General features: G+C 41.7%; 2 protein-coding genes across 3 annotated transcripts in view; both read right to left on the bottom strand.

Annotated features, from left to right (window-relative positions):
- Positions 1-707: 707 nt before the first annotated feature.
- Positions 708-9,694, bottom strand: pgm1 (phosphoglucomutase 1). 2 transcript variants are annotated; one of them, XR_008831803.1, is made up of 12 exons: positions 9,403-9,694; positions 7,225-7,387; positions 6,485-6,628; positions 6,141-6,266; positions 5,040-5,230; positions 4,162-4,316; positions 3,951-4,066; positions 3,718-3,853; positions 2,688-2,871; positions 2,449-2,583; positions 1,059-1,283; positions 708-802 (listed from the first exon to the last, which is right to left on the bottom strand). XR_008831803.1 is itself a non-coding variant. In XM_056415189.1 (11 exons), exons 1-11 carry the CDS (start codon positions 9,646-9,648, stop codon positions 1,194-1,196), a joined length of 1,686 nt encoding a protein of 561 aa, XP_056271164.1. In that variant the 5' UTR covers positions 9,649-9,694; the 3' UTR covers positions 708-1,193. The 2 variants fall into 2 exon arrangements, 1 of the variants encoding a protein (XP_056271164.1); XM_056415189.1 differs by having other exon boundaries at positions 708-1,283.
- Positions 9,695-10,980: 1,286 nt separating this feature from the next.
- efcab7 (EF-hand calcium binding domain 7) overlaps positions 10,981-20,373 on the bottom strand; it is a 19,005-nt gene continuing 9,612 nt past the window's right edge. The window contains exons 6-13 of the mRNA XM_056415187.1: positions 19,868-20,009; positions 19,259-19,368; positions 18,979-19,142; positions 17,608-17,741; positions 17,358-17,506; positions 16,663-16,866; positions 15,131-15,238; positions 10,981-13,940 (exon numbers count right to left, since the gene is read on the bottom strand). Of these exons, the coding sequence (XP_056271162.1) occupies positions 13,860-13,940; positions 15,131-15,238; positions 16,663-16,866; positions 17,358-17,506; positions 17,608-17,741; positions 18,979-19,142; positions 19,259-19,368; positions 19,868-20,009 (1,092 nt within the window). The 3' untranslated portion in view covers positions 10,981-13,859. The remainder of the gene's footprint in view (positions 13,941-15,130; positions 15,239-16,662; positions 16,867-17,357; positions 17,507-17,607; positions 17,742-18,978; positions 19,143-19,258; positions 19,369-19,867; positions 20,010-20,373) is intronic.

The following is a 20,373-nucleotide window of genomic DNA, read 5'->3' on the forward strand; positions in this document are numbered from 1 at the left end:
CGTCAGGATGAATGACACGGACACGCCACGACAGAAATTGGCGGAAAATGTGCGATCTATGATTGAGGCCAATTTGGCTTTTTTTCCGCGAGGGGGGGGGGGGACACACCCGATTTAGCCTCACTATTAACTAAATTGCAGCCATATTCTGTCCAGATATGAGAGATATTATGTGAGGAAAAGGTTAACGCCAACCAAGTACCTGTAGAGTCTCAATTATTCTCTTTCTCGTGAGAATTTTTTTTTCAAAGGATTTAAAAAAAGTAGTAAGAAGTTAAAAGATATATTGAATCTCTTGAATGTTTGTCTTTAGGTATAGCCTGTGGGATTTCATAACGCTAATTGTTAATCAGGATTACAGTGACTCATCTCATTACACACGGAGAATAGGGGACAGAATCACTCGATGCTCCTCTGCTCGCCTCAGGAATGTTTGTGGAGAGGTCGACTTTAAAAAAAGTAATTTATCCTCCGAGAGGCTCGTCCTACGGGACATGGATCTTTACGTAGAATAATTTCACAGCTGAAAAAATAAAAGCCTCATTTATAACACACACACAAGCCCAGGTCTGCGAAGGCAATTCCAGCAAAGCACCAGCTGGTTTCTTGAAGAAAATATTCAGCATCTATAAATACTTTATTGATATTAAATACATTCAAATAGCGCAATTAGAAGAGAAAATGAAGAGATAAAAACATGACTCCAGTCCTTTTTATTAGAGGTCATTTTATTCATGGTGTTGGTTCTCAAGGCTGAGAGGCTGTGAGCGTCTCCATTTCATCACACGGTCCAGGAACAGATCTGGACAATTACACACACACACACACACACACACACATGGCTGCAGAGATTACACGAGGCCCACTTTGAATCTTTACATTTAGACTTTTTACACGATATTAATGCTTTGCAGATAAATTATCGGACCTCTCAGGCCAATTTTCTACTCTATTTTTTTAAGGAAACAGCACATTAAACAGACTCTAGTCCAACATTAGATGATGGCCGTGGATAACTTTCATTGAAAGATAAATAAAGTTATTTTCACGTGTTCGACCTGCGTATTGCGTTTCCCCTTCTTTCCTCCAGCTGTTTCTAAGAAGTGAAGCCGGCGGCTTCACCCCACGGAGGGAGCGGAGGTATCCCGTTGCTGCGGGAGGGGGGAGGGGGGCGTGGCAGAGGGATCATGTGATCATGTGATCACGGTGGGACCGGTGCGCCCAGTCTTCTCCTGGAGCTGAGAGACCTTCAGGGCGATGTCGATGAGGGGAGCCAGCATCACCTGGGGGACAAGAGACAAATGAGGAGCGTGAAAAAAAAGACACTCATAGGGGTTCAGGGTTCATCCACATGTTGACCAATGGGTGGCCAGGACTTTTCCAGGACCGTTCACCAAATTTCCATGAGCAAACATTTCGTGAAATCTCGGTGGATACATGAAAATGAGAAAATGTCGTATTTAAACGAACGATGAGAATTCCAAAGCATTCAGTTCAGAACCTTTACATACAGCGGGTACGGGAAGAACTCAGACCCCTTTAAATATTCACTTTCAGAGAAGCTATTTGCTCAAATCAAAAAAGTTCATTTTATTTCTCGTTAATGTTCACTCAGGACCCCATCTTGACAGAAAAAAACAGAAATATAGGAATTTTTGCAAAGTTTAAAAAAAAGAAAAACTGCAAATGGCTGCAATGAAAGAACGAGAACATTTAAAACTTTACTGAAAGTATTCAGACCCTTTAAAATTCAAAGGGTCTGAATACTTTCCGTTCCCACTGTATCTATAAAGGTAAATGAACATGTGAATAGAACTATACATTTCCAGGACTTTTCCAAAACTTTTGGGATTATATTTTTTTCACGTGACATCACAGCGACTGAACCAGCGACCCGGCGGCCCTCTCAGGTCCCGAGGCGGTACGTTCCCGCCCGTCTGTTCACGCCGTGTGAGCGTCAACAACTTCCACTCACGGTATCTTTTGTTTTTTCTGTCTCGTGTTTGCCTTCCTGTCCTCACCGGTCACAGCGACTTCCCCGGGGAGGCGTCCCGTTGGAACTCACACCGGTTATTTATACCGGCCCCGATAAGCTGCCATAACTCCAGACTGGGCCAAACACCTCCATCAGTGTTGGAGTCCACGCTCTGGAACTGGAGCTCCACCCGACAGCGGGTCGTTCTGGCCCGTCTGAACGGTTCTGGAGCCGATCAGTCAAACTACGACGGCCGAGAACTCAAACTGCTCAAATACACTCATTTTCATTTGCAGTGAAATCTCATAAATAAAATATATTCAAGGAGGAAAGAAAAACTTTTGACGGTTCCGTGAATGTTTATTCTCTCTCTCTCTCTCTGCCTCTCTCGCTCTGCCTCTCTTTCTCTCTCTCTGCCTCTCTCTCTCTCTCGCTCTCTCTCTCTCACTGGGATTATTCCCTGTCGTCCTGACCTGTGGATCTTGGTAGATCTTCTGGGGGTCCTTCTCATAGCTGTCTATGTAGAGCCTGATGGTTGCCCCGGCGCTGCCCGTCCCGCTGAGACGGAAAATGACCCTGGAACCATCGGAGAAGATCAACCGGAGACCCTGAGAGAGAGAGAGAGAGAGAGAGAGATTATGATTCATGAACATGCACAGTAACTGGAAAACATATGGGAGGCAGAATGAGGTGTAATAACACGTTTGGTCACCTGGTTTTTGGACACACTCCCGTCGACGGGGTCCGTGTAGGCGAAGTTGTCGGCGACGGCGACCTCGTAGGTCTTATCGCCCGACGAGAACTTCTTGCCCACGAAGGTCGGGTCCAACATCGCCGTCTCCAGTTCCTCGATCGTCCTGTTGGCGGCGTCCGAGTCCACCTCCTCGTAGTCGTACCTGGACGCAAGAAATATATAGTCTTGGTGCTTTTAGGCGAAACAACAATCACTGTGACTTTGTTTTGAAGGGATAGGAGCGAGGGTCCCTGCAAGGTCGTATTTAAAAAAAAAGATTATCCTTATTTGTCAAATTTGGCGAAAGTTGAAAGACGAGCCTTCTGAGGTTTTCTTTTGGAAGTAATGTAATCCTTATGAATGCTGTTTTACATAAAAGGGGCCAGTGTGAAACTTCCCCCAAAACAAAGAAAATATATATTTATTTTCTTCCGTTATATATATATATATATATTTAAAAATATATATATATATTTCTTCTAGCCCCCCTTTTCACTTTCCTAATGTTTCATTATATGTTATATATAAAATTGTATACAATATATAAAATTATTGTATAAAATATAATTGTATATATATATATAAAATGTAATTAAACATAAGGAAAGTGCAAACGGGGCGGCTAGAAAAAAAAAGAAGCCAAATAAAAACATTCAATTCCTTCATTAAATTCATTCACCTCAACCAATTAATATTCAGAATATGATTTGGTGACAATAATCACAGAAATATATGAAAACAAACAAAAAGAAGTGTCTTAAAATACCAATATAAATTGACTGCGTGCTGCAGTTCTCATATTCCCCACTAGAGGGAGCTAGAGTATCATTTGAGCAACCACCATCACTACATGCTCCCTGTATGTTTTATGGAAACAATTTCAACCAAACGAAGTCCAGGAAACAACAACGATTCATTAAAAAAAATGTATAAACAATAAATAAAAAACGTGAAATAATTCCTATTTCTGGACTGAAGCTCACATTCCCAGAACCAATTCATTCCTGACCTGGTGAAGAAGTTCCTGCCAAACTTCTGCCAGTGATCCTTCATGACCTCTTCCACGCTCTGTTTCCTGGCGGCGAGAATCGACAACCACGCGAGGACCGCCCACAAGCCGTCCTTCTCACGGATGTGATCGGAGCCTGGAGAGGACGAGACGGCAGGGGGAGTAAGGTGGGGGGGGGGGAGGGTGCTTTCATTCCACTGGAGTTCCACACGCGCGCGATGACAGTCAATCACCTGTGCCGAAGCTCTCCTCTCCGCACAGTGACAGTTTCCCGGCGTCCATCAGATTACCAAAGAACTTCCAGCCGGTTGGAGTCTCGTACAGCGGCATCTGCAGAGCTTTAGCCACGCTGGAACACACACACACACACACACACACAACACAATACATAAGAACAGAAGCTGATCTGCAGGTGATGCGAGTGTGTGGCGTGGTCCTCGTTACTTGTCCAGGGCTCCGCTGGTGGGCATGCTGCGGGCCAGCCCTTTGACGCCGGTCCTCTGGAAGTACGGGATGCTGCTGGCGTTGGCGGCGATGACGGCCACAGAGTCCGAGGGGTTCACGAAGAAGCCGCCTTTACCCAGCACCATGTTACGGTCCTGAGAGAGGGGGGGGGGGGGTCAATAGAAACCAACAGCAGACCAGAGTAGTGACATTTAGAGAAGGGGTTTCCTGAGCTGAAGTAAATTGTTGTTAATAAGCGAAAAGGAGAGCTGAAAGACGAGCCTTCTGAGGTTTACTTTAGAAGCGATTGAAACCTTATGAATGGTGTTTTACACACGAGTACATAAAATGTAAATTATTTATTATATATATTTCTTTTAGCCCCCCCCCTCGCACTTTCCTCATGTTTCATTTAATTATTCATATAGTTTATATATCATAAATCATATATTTTTTCTTCTTTTCTTTTACATGTTATATATAAAATTGTATATAATATATATATTTTTTTTAACTTTTTTATCTAGCTTTCCTTTGCACTTTCCTCATGTTTCATTAAATTATTTATATATAAATAATTTTAAATAATATAATTTGATATATATATATATATAAATATATATTTGTCTAGCCTCATATTTTCCTCATATTTCATATATGCTAAAAAGAACATTACATTTCTTCATTAAATTCATTCACCTCAACCCATTTATTTGGTCTATAAAAAGAGAAAAACATAATAATTAAAACCGCCACAGAGCAGATTTCATTAAATTAAATGTATGCGAGCTGACACAGATTATAATCCAGTTTAACAATTTCACACCTTCAATGTTTCCCCCTCTCCCGACCCACTGCCCGATTAAACGGCTGCTTACACCGTCACCGTCGAAGGCCGCTCCAAAGTCATATTCTCCTCCCTTCATGGTGTTGACCAGGTCGGCGGCGTAGGTCAAGTTGGGGTCCGGGTGGTGGCCCCCAAAGTCCTCCTGGGGGACACAGTTGACTGCCGAGTTGGCGGGAGAACCCAACTCTTCACAGACGATCTTCTTCACGTACGGACCGACCACTGGAGCGAGAGAGAGAGAGAGAGAGACGCTTTAAAAAAATGGACAAACACTCAAAGCGAAACCTTTGTTCAGTGATGTACCCCCTGTGAAATATTTGAGTAACCTCTGAACAGTGCAAAGCATTTTGGGCTGAAAAGAAGATGCAATACACAGCATTTTGTATCTAAAATATACAACTCAGTTTATTAACGTACACTTATATTTTAAGGAATTTTTATTTAATAACTAATTTCCAATTTTTTTAAAAGGGATGCTCATTTTAAATGTATTTAAAACAAATCTTACGTACCCCCTAGAGCAGGGGTGCCAAACTCATTTCCACCGTGGGCCACATCAGCATCATGGCCGCCCTCTTAAAGGGCCGGTGTAACTGAAACGCTGTATAAACTACTCAAACATCATGTGAAATAACTCTCTTTGCATTTGATTATTGTTTATTCGAGTGTAGAAATATTGCACATAAGAAATGTTCTCCAATATTATAACATGAATCCATTTAATTTGAAACCTTCAAAATAAAAGCACGGGATATTTTTCTTCAATTTCTTTAAGTAAAGGTGACCATGTGTCAAATGAGGTGGGAATGTGTGTGTTTGACACCTGTGACGTATACAATTCAGTTTATAAACTTATGCTTATATTTTATTGAATATTTATTAAATAAATATTTTCAATGGCTTTTTAAAAATGGATGCTGATTTTAAATATATTTCAAACAAATCTCACGCACCCACTAGAGGGCCTTCATGTACCCCCTAGAGGGCCTTCAAGTACCCCTAGAGGGCCTTCACGTACCCCTAGGGGTACACATACCCTCTAGAGGGCCTTCAAGTACCCATTTGAGAACCACTGTCCTAAAGTACCACGGGTTCTGCCGTGAAATACTTCGGAAGCCGAGTCGTTTCTCACCTCCGTGCATCGCATCCAGGCAGACGCTGATGTGACCGGCTCCGGACAGAAGCTCCTTCAGCGCGGCGAAGTCAAAGATCTCCCTCAGCATCTCGGCGTAAGCGTCCACACAGTCCACGATCTCCACTGAGACCAAACGAGAGCGCGATATAAAAGATAGCAGACGTTAGGATAAAGATACCTCGAACTTTCATTTCCACAAACTGGTCGAACGAGTTCATTCAGTCGTTCATTTCAGATGGCGAGATGGCGTTAAAGAGCCGTGGAGAAGCTCTCTTTATAAAAAACAAAATGATCTTTTCAGGTGACCTCAGAACTCTGGATGCCGCGACACACACACACACCTGTGAAGGGCTTGAACGTGTCCACTTCGAAGACCTGCTTGCCGATCTTGGAAAGGTCCGCCGTCAGCTCCGGGCAGATCTGATACTCCGTCAGGGTTTTGCTGACCTCAAATATTTTGTCTGTGATGCCCTCTGGAGCCGGACCTGGGGACAGAGTCAAAAGGCCGTGAGACACGAAGAGCTGAAGGATACACAACACGGTCAAAAGCTTTAGAACAAACTCAGAGAGCTACACTTTTAAGGGTTATTATGGTCCGTCTTCCTTTGTTAATCAACTTTTTCTTGCCGTTTTAAGAGCGATATATGAATATACAGACTTGTTAGCATCAACTTTCAAGGTTTAATTGACTTATATACCAGCTGCAAGTCGTTAACTCATCACTTGTTCCCTGAAAAAGTCATTATTGTAGAACTCTGAAATGTACATTATTTTTCAGTTTTTGGTCACCTAAAATTTGCCGCTGACCTTTGACCTTTTGTACCATTTCAGGTTTTTCACTGCTTACATTTCAATAAAAACTGGAAAAATGGGAGTGTTCTAAAACTTTTCAACAATCGTGTATACTCTGAGAAAATACAGATGATGATGATGATGATGTAAAAGACCATTACTAAGCAGCGTGCATATTTCACCTCATTAAATTGCAGTGAAACACATTATTGGATCCCGTAAGCACCTGTAACTGACCTTTACTAGAACACACACACACACACACACACACACACACACACACACACACCTCCACTGGAGATGTTGTACTTAATGCCGAAGTCTCCATTGGGGCCTCCGGGGTTGTGGCTGGCTGTGAGGATGATCCCCCCCACCGCCTTCACCTTGCGGATCACACAGGAGACTGCTGGGGTGGACATGATGCCATTCTGACCAATCACCAGATGACCGATCTGCAGGAGGGACCAGAATGCACAGGGGCAACATCAATTAATGCAAACATGGTGCACACACAGTTAAGGAGAGTTAGCTGAAGCTAAATGTTTGGGGAAATGAAGTGAACCTCTCTCAATACATTCTCTGAATTCAATCAGGTATAGACACAAATAACTAATGGGCCCAACCCAAATATCTTAAGAGTTTAAAGGTGGTAAACCAGAAATCACATGAGCAAACGTAGTCATATGCACTCACTAAGTATGTCATACTTCGCTCTGACTAAAAGGATATTTACAAATGCCTAAGAACTACATATGTATTACTTTTTTTATTTAAAACTCTTTTTTTTAATGTACAAAAGAAACTAGCAGAACTACATGCCACTGGCGTTGTAGCTCGTATGAATGCATGTGACAAATTGGTTGCTTGACCTTTATTTTTTAGGTTAAATTGCTTCACGACTAAAAGGTTTAATCACAAATATCAAGAGGTTACATGCGAGTGGAATACGTACACCTGCGTCCAAGACTTCCCTTTTAACACATACAACAGTTGGCTTAGTGTCAACATGTGAACAGAAGAGCCTCAGTCGGTGCCACACCTTTGGCAATACTAGTTTCTCCACTGCTTCATTGCAACTTCAACCACGAGTCCTTGCTCTGCACGAGAGGCAGAGTGGCCGTCCCATGAGAGGTTCAGCCATCATGTGCAAATAGGACGAGACTCCCTTATGCATGTGTAATAGATGTACTATACGATGATAAAATGCTTAAACTAGAACGGGCACTCGGTAGAGCGCATACCTTCGCATATCACAAGATTGGGCATTGAATTATGAACATGTTGGCATTAGTTGCATGCCAATTGGATACAAATTGACCACGCTATGGTAAAAAGAAGATGTTGACCTTTTCATGACCTTGACCTTTGACCCGATCATCCCAAAATCTAATCAAATGGTCCCCGGATAATAACCAATCATCCCACCAAATTTCATGCGATTCGGTTTAATACTTTTTGAGTTATGCGAGTAACACGCATACAAAAATAAATAAATAAAAATACACGGCGATCAAAACATTACCTTCTGCATTTTCAATGCGAAGGTAAATATGAACAAATGCACTGTGTGGACTGTGTTCGCAGGGCAACGCGACAGGCTGCACGTAGCAGGCCACGCCCCCTAGTGGCACCACACCTTGCAGGGACCTCGTTACGCCATTACCCCCCGAAGAGAACCTCAGTCCGGTGTTCACGGCACCGGTTAGTTACCACACCGTGAACCGACTGGCCGAGCAGCAGTGTCGTATTAAAGAATATAGCAAGTGACATTAGTCACGGGAATGCCAGCAGTGCTCCTCGTCGTGGCCAAGTGAAATTGGGGTGAAGCTCGCGAGTGATATCGCCTGTAAAGTTAACTGAAGTGCAGCTTTATATATATTTTAAAAAAGTGCACCATTAAGTTTTTAACCCCGAGCCAAAAATAATGTAACACGGCTAACGTTACCTGTGATTACTATCGTTATCGCAATCTGGCGGAACGATATATAGGCATGTTGTTTGGACTAAACATGCGATGTGCATACCATTATAAACAACGTATAGGAGCCGTTAGCTTGGTAGTTAACTATAAACTCCAAAGTACAACCGCGTAGGTAACGTAACAGTAACGCTAGGTTAACTCACTGGAGACGACCGGTGTCACGGTTTAAGAAGCGACCGTGTTAACTGAAGACAGCCGTTGAAAATCAGAAGAGACCACGTATAGCTGCTCTCGTGAATGCCGCATTGGTATTAGTAGCTGTATATTAATATGTGTATGGGAATGTTTGACACTGTATTACAAAAATAAACAATGAGGCATTCACGAGGACAGCTATACGTGTTCGCTCTCGTATTTTCGATCGACCGTTGTAACTATCACCAGTTACCATGGTCGCCTGTTAAACCGTAACACCCGTTGACTCGACCGTTGACGGGTGACGTTACACACACGGCGGAGGACGCGACGCGTCGTTCTGCCACTGACCCCGTTGGCGGCGGCGATCTGAACGATCAAGTGAATCGCCTCTTTCATGAAGAACCTGCCGTCTCCTCCCACCACCACCGTGGCGGCCTGCCGGTCAGCGGGCTCCACGACGGAGATGATGCTCTGGATAAAGTTTTCCGCATAGTGCGGGTTCTGTTGAAACACCGTCACCCTCTTCCTCAGGCCGCTGGTGCCCGGCTTCTGGTCCGCGTACGGCTTGGTCTTCACTGTCGTTACTTTCGCCATGTTTGTTTGTGTTGACCCCCCCAGCCCCCACCACAGCGATCCGCAGTCTGGACAGATGAAGAGGCGACTGCAGCGGGGGAGCCGCCGCACGCGCACCCCTTCAAAGACACGCCCCCTCCCCCGTTTAAAGGGCAAGTCAACCCAAATATATACTTTAATGTGTATAAAATATACCTAAAATACAATAAAAATATAATTTAAGTGAACTATTAGTTTGCATATTAGTACATACACAGTCATGTACTTAAATTGTACTAAGTATACTTTAAGCTGTTCCAATTTAGCACAACAAATATACTTAATGCACTTCCAAATAGTACTTACATACTATGTAATCACAACTTAAATATATTAAGTAGAACATTAGTTGTTCCAAAATAACATACTTTACTTATTATTAGTAGGGCTTCAAGTATACTCATGCTAAGATTAAATATACTTTACAACTTTGCAACTTTACGGACTCTTAATCGAGGTAAATTTCATCCTCATAGACAGGATGTTAAACATTTATTTTACTGGACCTCAATATAACTTCATCCCCATAACACACTGCGAAGGCCAATCAAATACAACTACATCATTTGTTAACATTCAAAGCCTATTTCTACCCTTTAGCTTGTTATAAATTGCTGTATAGTTTGACTAATAACGTCCCAATCCTGAATCCAGTACTCAAATTGGCCTTTGTGGAACAGTTTTCCTAGCGTATTGTGCAACCTCCTATACAGCGTCACACTGTATAAAATAAATGCAGATGAAATAAAACATGTTTCCTGATGTAGGATCTATGAAGCTTCACATTTATTCATGTTTCAGTGAACTTTTGAACCCTTCAGGTCAAAATGTAACACAAGCTAGAACATCTAAAATAGAAAGTTAATTAAGAATTCTCTAATAATACAATTTCAATATTACACATGCTGGAGAGAGAACGATGTCGCCATGCCGCGCTTTATTTGAGTGAAAGGGTGGAGAATATTGTGAAATAGTGCGGTTGGGATCGCTGGTGTTTGCCTGTTGCATCAGTGTGTGTCTGTTTATCATAAGAACAAAGTTTAACGTCAGAGCGGCCATGAGGCAACCGGGTGGGGAAGGTTGTTTATTAACCACGATATCTAGATGCATATTCAAATATATGAGCGGCAGTCGACTTACTCTCACTTTTAAAAACAATTTGTTTAGATATATATATTTAGATTTTTACAAATTAACAAGACAGGGCTTTAAGGATACAATTCAAAAGGTTAAGGAGAAATTAAAGGTAAAGAACAACAAAAAATAAATACAAAATAATTAGAAAAAACACTTACTCTCAGGTCTTTTTTTTGTTTTTGTTAAATATATATTTATTTTGATTTTTACAAATTAACAAGACAGAACTTTAAGGATACAATTCAAAGGGAAAGGAGCAATAAAAAGGTAAAGAACAACAAAGAATAACTAAAAAATAATTAGAAAAAACACTTACTCTCAGGTTAAAATTTTTTTTTAAATATATATATTTTGATTTTTACAAATTAACAAGACAGAATTTTAAGGATACAATTCAAAGGGAAAGGAGAACTAAAAAAGGTAAAGAACAACAAAAATAAAATTGAAAAAAACACTGACTCAGTTTTATAAACCTCTAGCTACATCTACATTGTATTTCCAGGTGACTGATTTCCTGGAGCTGATTTCTGTCACTGTTGATTTACTGGCATCATTTTTATTTATTTATTTCCCCCCAAAATATTTTCACAATGCAAGAAAACATACAAGAGCACACGACATTAAACATTATGGAAAACTACACCGCCATTTCATGTGGCCCCTGACGGCTTGAAAGACATACAATCACCTTTTCTCAAAGACATTGAAGAAAAATATCCCGTGCTTTTATTTTGAAGGTTTCAAATTAAATGGATTTCTGTTATAATTAGGGCTGTGAAACGATTAAAATTTTAATCGGGTTAATCACAGGTTTTTGTGGATTAATCATGATTAATCACATATTACCGATATTCTCGGTATATTTTGTGAGAACATAGAGATTTATGACAAAAGACGGATATATACATTTATACATTCTTCTATACAATGGTGCTGCAACTCAGCAGTTATTTAGCAGTTTTCTTCCATATGGAACATTAATACATCTTCATCCTAAACAGAATGTTTAACCCTCCTGTTACCTTTCGGGTCAATTTGACCCCATTCAATGTTTAATGTCGGTGTTCTTTGGGGTCAATTTGACCCCAGGCTGTTTTTCACTGTGTCAAACATAAGAAATATCAACTTTTTTATTTATTTAAAGGGCTATTTAGGTAGTCAACAAACAAACATAAAGTACCTCACACTTAAACTTGGGAAGCAATATTAATTCTAATAATTTTCTGGAGGTTTTAATTGCTGGGGTCAAATTACCCCGAGGGTAAAATATGTTAGTAAATGTAAAGGTAACAGGAGGGTTAAACAGAACATGTTTCTCTTGTTTGTCAACCATTAACTCCACCATGATACAATCTAAAGGCCTCTAGTCTTCCTTTAGCAGCTGCTGAGGCAAACTGACTGTGTGGGTTTTCTTCATGAACTGGGCCGTGATGAAAGGGACGGCGGGGACACCGCTGCAAAGCTGAAACCTCACCGGCCCGGACAGGTGGACAGATTGACAAGTGACTTTTTTTTGCTCGGTCCCGATGCGCGCGCACGGAGCTCTGTGGCGCGCGGGACGGAGATCGATAATTGTTAACGCAACGCGAAGAGACAGAGATGACATGCTGCTGTGGAGATACGATCAACAACAGACGTTTAGTTTAATAAAAGAACAAAGACGTGCTATAGAGAACATGTCAGGGGGCGGGCCAATCTTTTTAATGTCATGCGATCTACCAACACTACGCCGCGATCGACTGGCAGGTCGCGATCGACGTGTTGAGACCCTGATCTACAGGAAGTAAAAGTCGTAACAAGGTTTCCGTAGGTGAACCTGCGGAAGGATCATTACCGATGAACAGACCGTCTGCATGAGAGCGGACAGAGTTCAGATTGAAGTGGTGTATTGGAAGCTCATTTTGCAAGTGACTTTTTTTTCGTCCCGACGACCAACAACAGACGGATTGGAAGCTCATTCTGCGCATGCGTTAAATGCGTTAAAAATAAAAAAACTAGTTAAACCTGTAATTGAATTAACTGAGTTAATGCGTTATTTTTCACAGCACTAGTTTTAATAGAGAATTTTTCTCATGTACAATATTTCCACACTGAAATAAACAATAATCAATTGCAAAGAGTTATTTGACACTATGTTGGGGAGTAGTTTATACGTTTAAATATTTTTCACAATGCAAGAAAACACTCAGAGCACACTACTGTAAACATGATGGAAAATTACACCACGAGTTGGGTAAAAGGAGAAAATAAAAAGTAGATGAAATAAGAATTAATTGGCATTATTTTAATCTAATGAATTCTAGAGAAACAAACAGAATGAAATTAAGAAAGTGAAATCACAACCCCTGAACTCAGACTGCCCCGAGCGGTCAAATATTAGTGAAGGAGCAGCAGACATCGGGCTCAGGACATTAAATACGTCTCACGTGCCACATGGCATTTACGTAGCCGGCTCTCCGGTTTCAGAAGAGAAAGTCAAAGGGCAGATAATGGCCCGGGAGTTATAAATAGGAGGTCATCGCTGCTCTCGACTGGAAAAGGCCAAGGGCGGATGAAGAGTTGACCTGAGCGCAATGCGTCTCCCTGCCAACCCAAACCCCCCCGGCCTGGTGCTGGAGACTGTGGAGAGCAGGCGGAACACAGACGGCGAGCAGGGGAACTCCAACGCAATGAAAAGGACATCCAGGAATTGATTTGGTTATTAGCCGGTCACAATATGTCGAATTACAAATTATCTGGTTGAACGCTTCCTTACATCTTTTTATTTATTTAAATGTATTTAACCAGGAAAAACCTCATTGAGATAAAAAAAAAAAAATCCTTTACAAGAGTGTCAAAACAAGCAGGAGCACATTCAACAAAGTTAATTTTTTAGATCACAGCAAGAGTAAAAAATCCGATCATTCCGATTGGCTAGCAGCAGCCACGGGGTCGGATGAAGGTGGACGGATCGGGTCGGTTTCACATTTGGTTCCAACAACACTTTTTTAAATTGCCGGTGGATATAGAACCTTTTGTTTGTGCGATGGACCCGGCGTCTCTCTCTCTCTCTGGCTTCAGGCGCTGGGCAGGATGGTCTCTGCACAGCTGTAGGTCCAGTCCTGTCTCTCGTTGATGGGCAGAACGTGTTGGCACACCTAGAACACAAAGAAACACCAAATATTTAACTTCACGACGTTATCGCCGTATCAATAATAATAATAATGGCCTTTTTTTAAATTTATTTTTTACTGTCGTTGAACATTCCAATGTTGAATAATTTACGAGTAAAAGCTTATTCCCTTACAGTCTTCTCTCATTCAAGTTTGACTTTTATCCCCCGAGTGGCCACCAGGACACATGCAGCCTTCATACACATGTTGACCTATGACCTTTCCAGGACTTTAAATCACATTTCCATGACTAAACATTTGGTGAAATATCGGTGTAGACATGAAAAAGTGAGAAGTATTTAAACTCACAATTTCACGATAATCATAATAATAAAAGCTTTTTTTCGTATTCAGAACATTTGAATGTTTTAGAACGGAACATTTTCAAAGTCATAGATTTGCTCTTGTTTTTGATGGTTAATTTATTTAAATAATAATAATAATAATAATAATGAGCATACCATCTTCATAATAATAATAATAATAGTAATAATAATAATGAGCATACCATCTTCATAATAATAATAATAATAGTAATAATAATAATGAGCATACCATCTTCATAATAATAATAATAATAATAATAGTAATAATAATAATGAGCATACCATCTTCATAATAATAATAATAATGAGCATAACATCTTCATAATAATAATATTGACCATACCATCTTCATGATAATAATAATAATAATAATAATGAGCATACCATCTTCATAATAATAATAATAATGAGCATACCATCTTCATAATAATAATAGTAATAATAATAATGAGCATACCATCTTCATAATAATAATAATAATAATATTGACCATACCATCTTCATGATAATAATAATAAGAATAATAATGAGAATACCATCTTCATAATAATAATAATAGTAATAATAATAATGAGCATACCATCTTCATAATAATAATAATAATAATATTGACCATACCATCTTAATGATAATAATAATAATAATAATAATGAGCATACCATCTTCATAATAATAATAATAATAATATTGACCATATCATCTTCATAATAATAATAATGAGCATACCATCTTCATAATAATAATAATAATATTGACCATACCATCTTCATGACAATAATAATAATAATAATAATAATGACCATACCATCTTCATAATAATAATAATAATAATAATAATAATGACCATACCATCTTGGTCCTGGCCGGCACCTCGACGGCGAACACGCTCATGCCTCGGCTGCTGCAGCAGTTCCTGCTCTGCTCGTTGTTCACGTGCACCGTAACTTTCTGGTTGCTCTGCAACACAAAAAGGTCAAAATGCAGAACAACAAAAAACTCGTGATTTATGGGATATGTAAACAAAAAGGACGTCACTAGACTGGTCACTTTACAGAAATCACCATGCAGATATGAGTTTCAGCAACTCAACGGACGTATACCGTAGCAGGGTTCATACACATGTTGACCCGTGGATCTCCATGACCTCTCCATGACCTTTCCATGACCTTAAACCACATTTCCGAGACCAAACATGTTGCGAAATCTCGGTGTTTACACGAGTATAAACCTTAAATGACACAAATGGATTAAAGACAATAGTTTGATTAAACGAATACATATTTCTATAAATGTTTATTCTTTTAATCAAACTGTGTAAATTAACACATGAGAACAAATTTCCACGACTTTCCCCAAAAACTTGGGGTTTTAATTTTTTTTCAAGAATTTTTCCAGGCCTGGAAATAAACTTTTTATTTTTTTATTCCATGACTTTTCTAGGCTGTAGATATATAATTACTTTAGCACCCTGGAGTCTAAAAATACATTTTAATTATAATAAAAAACATGTGTTTTATCAATACAGATTAGAACTAAGGACAAGTCTCATGAATACGAGGTGAACTGCGTCCACATGTCCCCGTTTCCCTTGTTCAGTCGTTCCTTTGCATCAGCCGGTCATTCTTTCTGAACGGCTCCTGTTGCTATGACGATCCAAACGACAGCTGAATATCAATTACACACCAAAAGTGTCGCCTTAAACAGGCCTGGAAAGTGTTGGTATTAAAAAAACTTTGTTTTAAATACATTTAAAATGAGCATCCTTTAAAACATTTTGTTATTTTTGCTTTTATTTTGAAGGATTCAAATGAAATGGATTTATGTCATATTAGAGAATTTTTTTCATGTACAATATTTCTACACTCAAATAAACAATAATCAAATGTAAAGAGTTATTTAACACTAAGTTGGGGAGTAGTTTATATGTTTATATGTCTCAGTTACACCGGCCCTTTAAGAGTGTGTCCCATGGTTGAAATGAGTTTGACACCAATTTTAAATGTATTTAAAACAAATCTCACGTACCCACTACAATTCTAGTGGGTATGTGAGATTTGTTTTGAATACATTTAAAATGAGCATCCCTTAAAAAAACCTTTTATTTGTGCTTTTATTTTGAAAGTTTCAAACGAAATGGATTTATGTTATAATATTTTTCATGTACAATATTTCTACCCTCAAATAAACAATAATCAAATGTAAAGAGAGTTATTTAACACTAAGTTGGGGAGTAGTTTATATGTTTCAGTCACAACCCTTTGAGGGCGGCCATGATGCTGATGTTCTCTCATTCCAGATTGGACGACCGTCCCCCTAGTGGCCACCGGGACACATGGCGACACTGAACCGGGAACAGGACTCTTCTCTAGAGGGCCGTCTACCTTGTTGGCTATGAGGGAGGAGACCCTGTGTTCTCCTCGGTACGTGTAGAGGAAGACGTTGTCCTGTCCTCTCAGAGCTTTGGCCCCCGTCCTGGCTGTGATGGACTTCTGCAGGGCCTGGTTCTGGAGCCGGGGGTCCATAGCGAGCGGCAGGATGGACGGCTGAGTGTCTTCGCAGTGTACGTCTATCTGGAAGGGACACGCCTGGCAGAGCGGGAGGTAGAGGAGGTCATTATGGGCGTGTTTCTCTCTGCATGTGAAGGTTAAAATGCTTTTTATTCTCAAAAGTCAAATAAAAAAACTAAATTACTGCCATTTAAAAAACTGATTTGAACTAGAACGGGCACTCGGTAGAGCGCATACCTTCGCATATCACAAGGATTGGGCATTGAATTATGAACATTCTGGCATTAGTTGCATACCAATTGGATAGAAATTGACCGTGCTATGGTAAAAAGAAGATGTTGACCTTTTCATGACCCTGACCTTTGACCCGATCGATCCCAAAATCTAATCAAATGGTCCCCGGATAATAACCAATCATCCCACCAAATGTCATGCGATTTGGTTTAATACTCTGAGTTATGCGAGTAACACGCATACAAATAAATCAATAAATACACGGCGATCACAACACAACCTTCCTCATTTCCAAAGCGACGGTAATAAGTGTGGCTGCTGACGTGTGAACGTACGTCCACCAGCTCCAGCATGTGGTTGAAGCCCATGGCTTCCAGGATGACCCACAGGTCGGCGGGGTCTCCGTCTTTCTCCGTGGCCTCCATCAGGTGGAGCTCCATGAAGCCCTGCTGCGTCAGCTGGTTCTTCCTCATGTCAAAGTTCTCTGCACGCCGCCCCAAAACAAAAGAAAAGGGCGAGACAATGACGTCATCGACCTTTTCTTCCCATCGTCGTAGCTGTCGGTGCCGTGTGCAGAGCCGGTACCTTTGCACACGGCCCAGGCGTCTTTGTCGCATTTCTCTCCGCTGGTCCTCAGCTCAAAGAAGTTGTACTCCTCCAGGCTGAGCAGCCCGTTGCCGTCCAGGTCGATCACCTCAAAGATGTCCGACAGCGCCTCCCTGTGGCGGGGAGGGAGCATTACGGCCACGCGTCACTTCCTTCACACGACCGTCTCCACGACCGAATCCATCGATTAAGACAATTGATGAACTGATTGTACACACAAATACACACACACACACACACACACACACACACACACACACACACACACACACGTATACACAAACACACACACATATATATATACACACACACATTTACTCAAACACATATACACACACAAACATACATACACACACACACAGATACACATGTACACACACATACACACACACACATAGCTACACATGTACACACACACACATAGATACACATGTACACACAAACACACATACATAGACACACACACATAGATACACACACACATAGCTACAGATGTACACACATACACACACACAGAGATACACATATACACAGACACACACATGCATAAGCACCCACACACACATGTATATAAAGATACACGCTCACACACATATATATACGCATACATACATGTACATACACACACCTGAGCTCTCACACACACACACACACACACACACACACACACACCTGAGCTCACACACACACATACACCTGAGCTCACACACACACACACCTGAGCTCACACACACCTAAGCTCACACACACACACACACACACACCTGAGCTCACACACACACACACACACACACCTGAGCTCACACACACACACCTGAGCTCACACCCACACACACACACACACACACACACACACACCTGAGCTCTCACACACACACACACACACACACACACACACCTGAGCTCACACACACACACACACACACACACCTGAGCTCTCACACACACACACCTGAGCTCACACACACACACACACCTGAGCTCACACACACACACACACACCTGAGCTCACACACACACACACACCTGAGCTCACACACACACACACACACCTGAGCTCTCACACACACACACACCTGAGCTCACACACACACACACACACACACCTGAGCTCACACACACACACACACCTGAGCTCACACACACACACACACACACACACACACCTGAGCTCTCACACACACACACACACCTGAGCTCACACACACACACACCTGAGCTCACACACACACACACACACACACACACACACACACACACACACACACACACACACACACACACACACACACACACACACACACACACACACACACACACACACACACACACACACACACACACACACACCTGAGCTCCCTGGTGAGGTCCAGTTCTCCGGAGCCGGTCCTGGAGACGAGCTCGACGGGTTTACCGGACGGGCTCTTTTTGCTCCTCTTCTTCAGTTTGCATCCAGTGGTGAAGGGAAGCAGGTAATAAGTCCCAGCATGCAGTTCTCCTTTCCAAATGTACTTCTGGGGGAACACAAGGAGGACGTCGTCCAGCATCAGGTCGGACATGACGCAACAACCCCCCACCGAGCGCGAGGCGACACAACGACACAACGACACAACGACACAACGACACGCACGTCTTTGTCCTTCGTCTCCGTGAAGCCCGCCAAGCTGAAGTCCTCTTTGGTTTCACCGGCCGCCATCGCAAACAGAGCCGTGTCCACCGCCGGCCACGAGGACGGCCGCTCTGCAAAGTGAAGACGAGATTGAAATAATGGAGATCGTGGAACTCTGCACTTTATTTTCCTGCTGGAAATTCACTTTGGTCACTGCCTTGTGTGTCTATTGTGTTTCCTCTGTGCATTTTGTATTTTTGTATTCATATTTAGTATTGTTATTGTGTGTTTTATTTTTTATTAATGCTCTAATGTGCAGCCGCTGCTGTGATCCTGAAACGTCCCAACTGTGGGACCAAAAAAGAAATATCTTATCTTTTTTTAATTTTTTAAACACGATTAAATAACATGCTGTTCACAAAACCTAATTTTTTATAAAAAACTTCCATAATTAAAGAATTAAATTGCAGATGTACTTATAGGAGTGACTTTCCACCCGTGTGCTTTGATGTTGGACCTTTCCCTCTTTAGGGCGGCAACCTTATGGCCAATAGGGGCGGGGGGCGGAGTCACACGTGTCCCCGTCTCTTTGATCTTTGTCTCTGTGTAACGTGACGGCGGCGCCGGTACCGGGTCCGCGGCGGAGGCCGAGCGGTTGGATGGTGAGGTAGACGTCGGTGGTCCGGGCGACGTGGAGCTGGTACTGCAGCGAGACGATGCTGCCGCCGTCCTCCAGGAAGAAGCAGCCCCTCACGCGGCCGTGGCGCCACTCCTGGAGGACGGAGAACGGTTCCGCTTATAACGGCGTCCGGGCGAACCGGGAACGCGGGACGACGACGCGGCGAGCTTCGTCAAACCGAGATCAATGTCGGCTGCTTCAAGTTCGACGCGTCATAAAAACAGTCGGGGTTCGGACACGTGCTGAGTGCTGACTCGTCGGTAAACATTCAAAAGTGAGAACATGTCGTATTAAACTAACGAGAGAATTACAAAGCATGAAGTATTTAACCTGAAATGACTCAAATGAATGAGACAATAGTTTGATTAAAAGAATAAACATTTGTCTTTTCAGTTAAGATGCGAACACACACACACACACACATACATAGACACACGTACACACACACATACATACA

Source organism: Pseudoliparis swirei, chromosome 5, assembly GCF_029220125.1.
Source record: "Pseudoliparis swirei isolate HS2019 ecotype Mariana Trench chromosome 5, NWPU_hadal_v1, whole genome shotgun sequence".
Classification (NCBI taxonomy): Eukaryota; Metazoa; Chordata; class Actinopteri; order Perciformes; family Liparidae; genus Pseudoliparis; species Pseudoliparis swirei.

What these genes read in the sequence shown, in the direction of transcription:
- pgm1 (XM_056415189.1), bottom strand. Translation starts at nt 9,648, where the DNA reads ATGGCGAAAGTAACGACAGTGAAGACCAAGCCGTACGCGGACCAGAAG. An exon ending in GGCAGGAACTTCTTCACCAG is followed by an intron (nt 2,872 to 3,717) that starts GTCAGGAATGAA and finishes TCTTGCGTCCAG; the next exon opens with GTACGACTACGAGGAGGTGG. An exon ending in GGAGTGTGTCCAAAAACCAG is followed by an intron (nt 2,584 to 2,687) that starts GTGACCAAACGT and finishes TCTCTCTCTCAG; the next exon opens with GGTCTCCGGTTGATCTTCTC.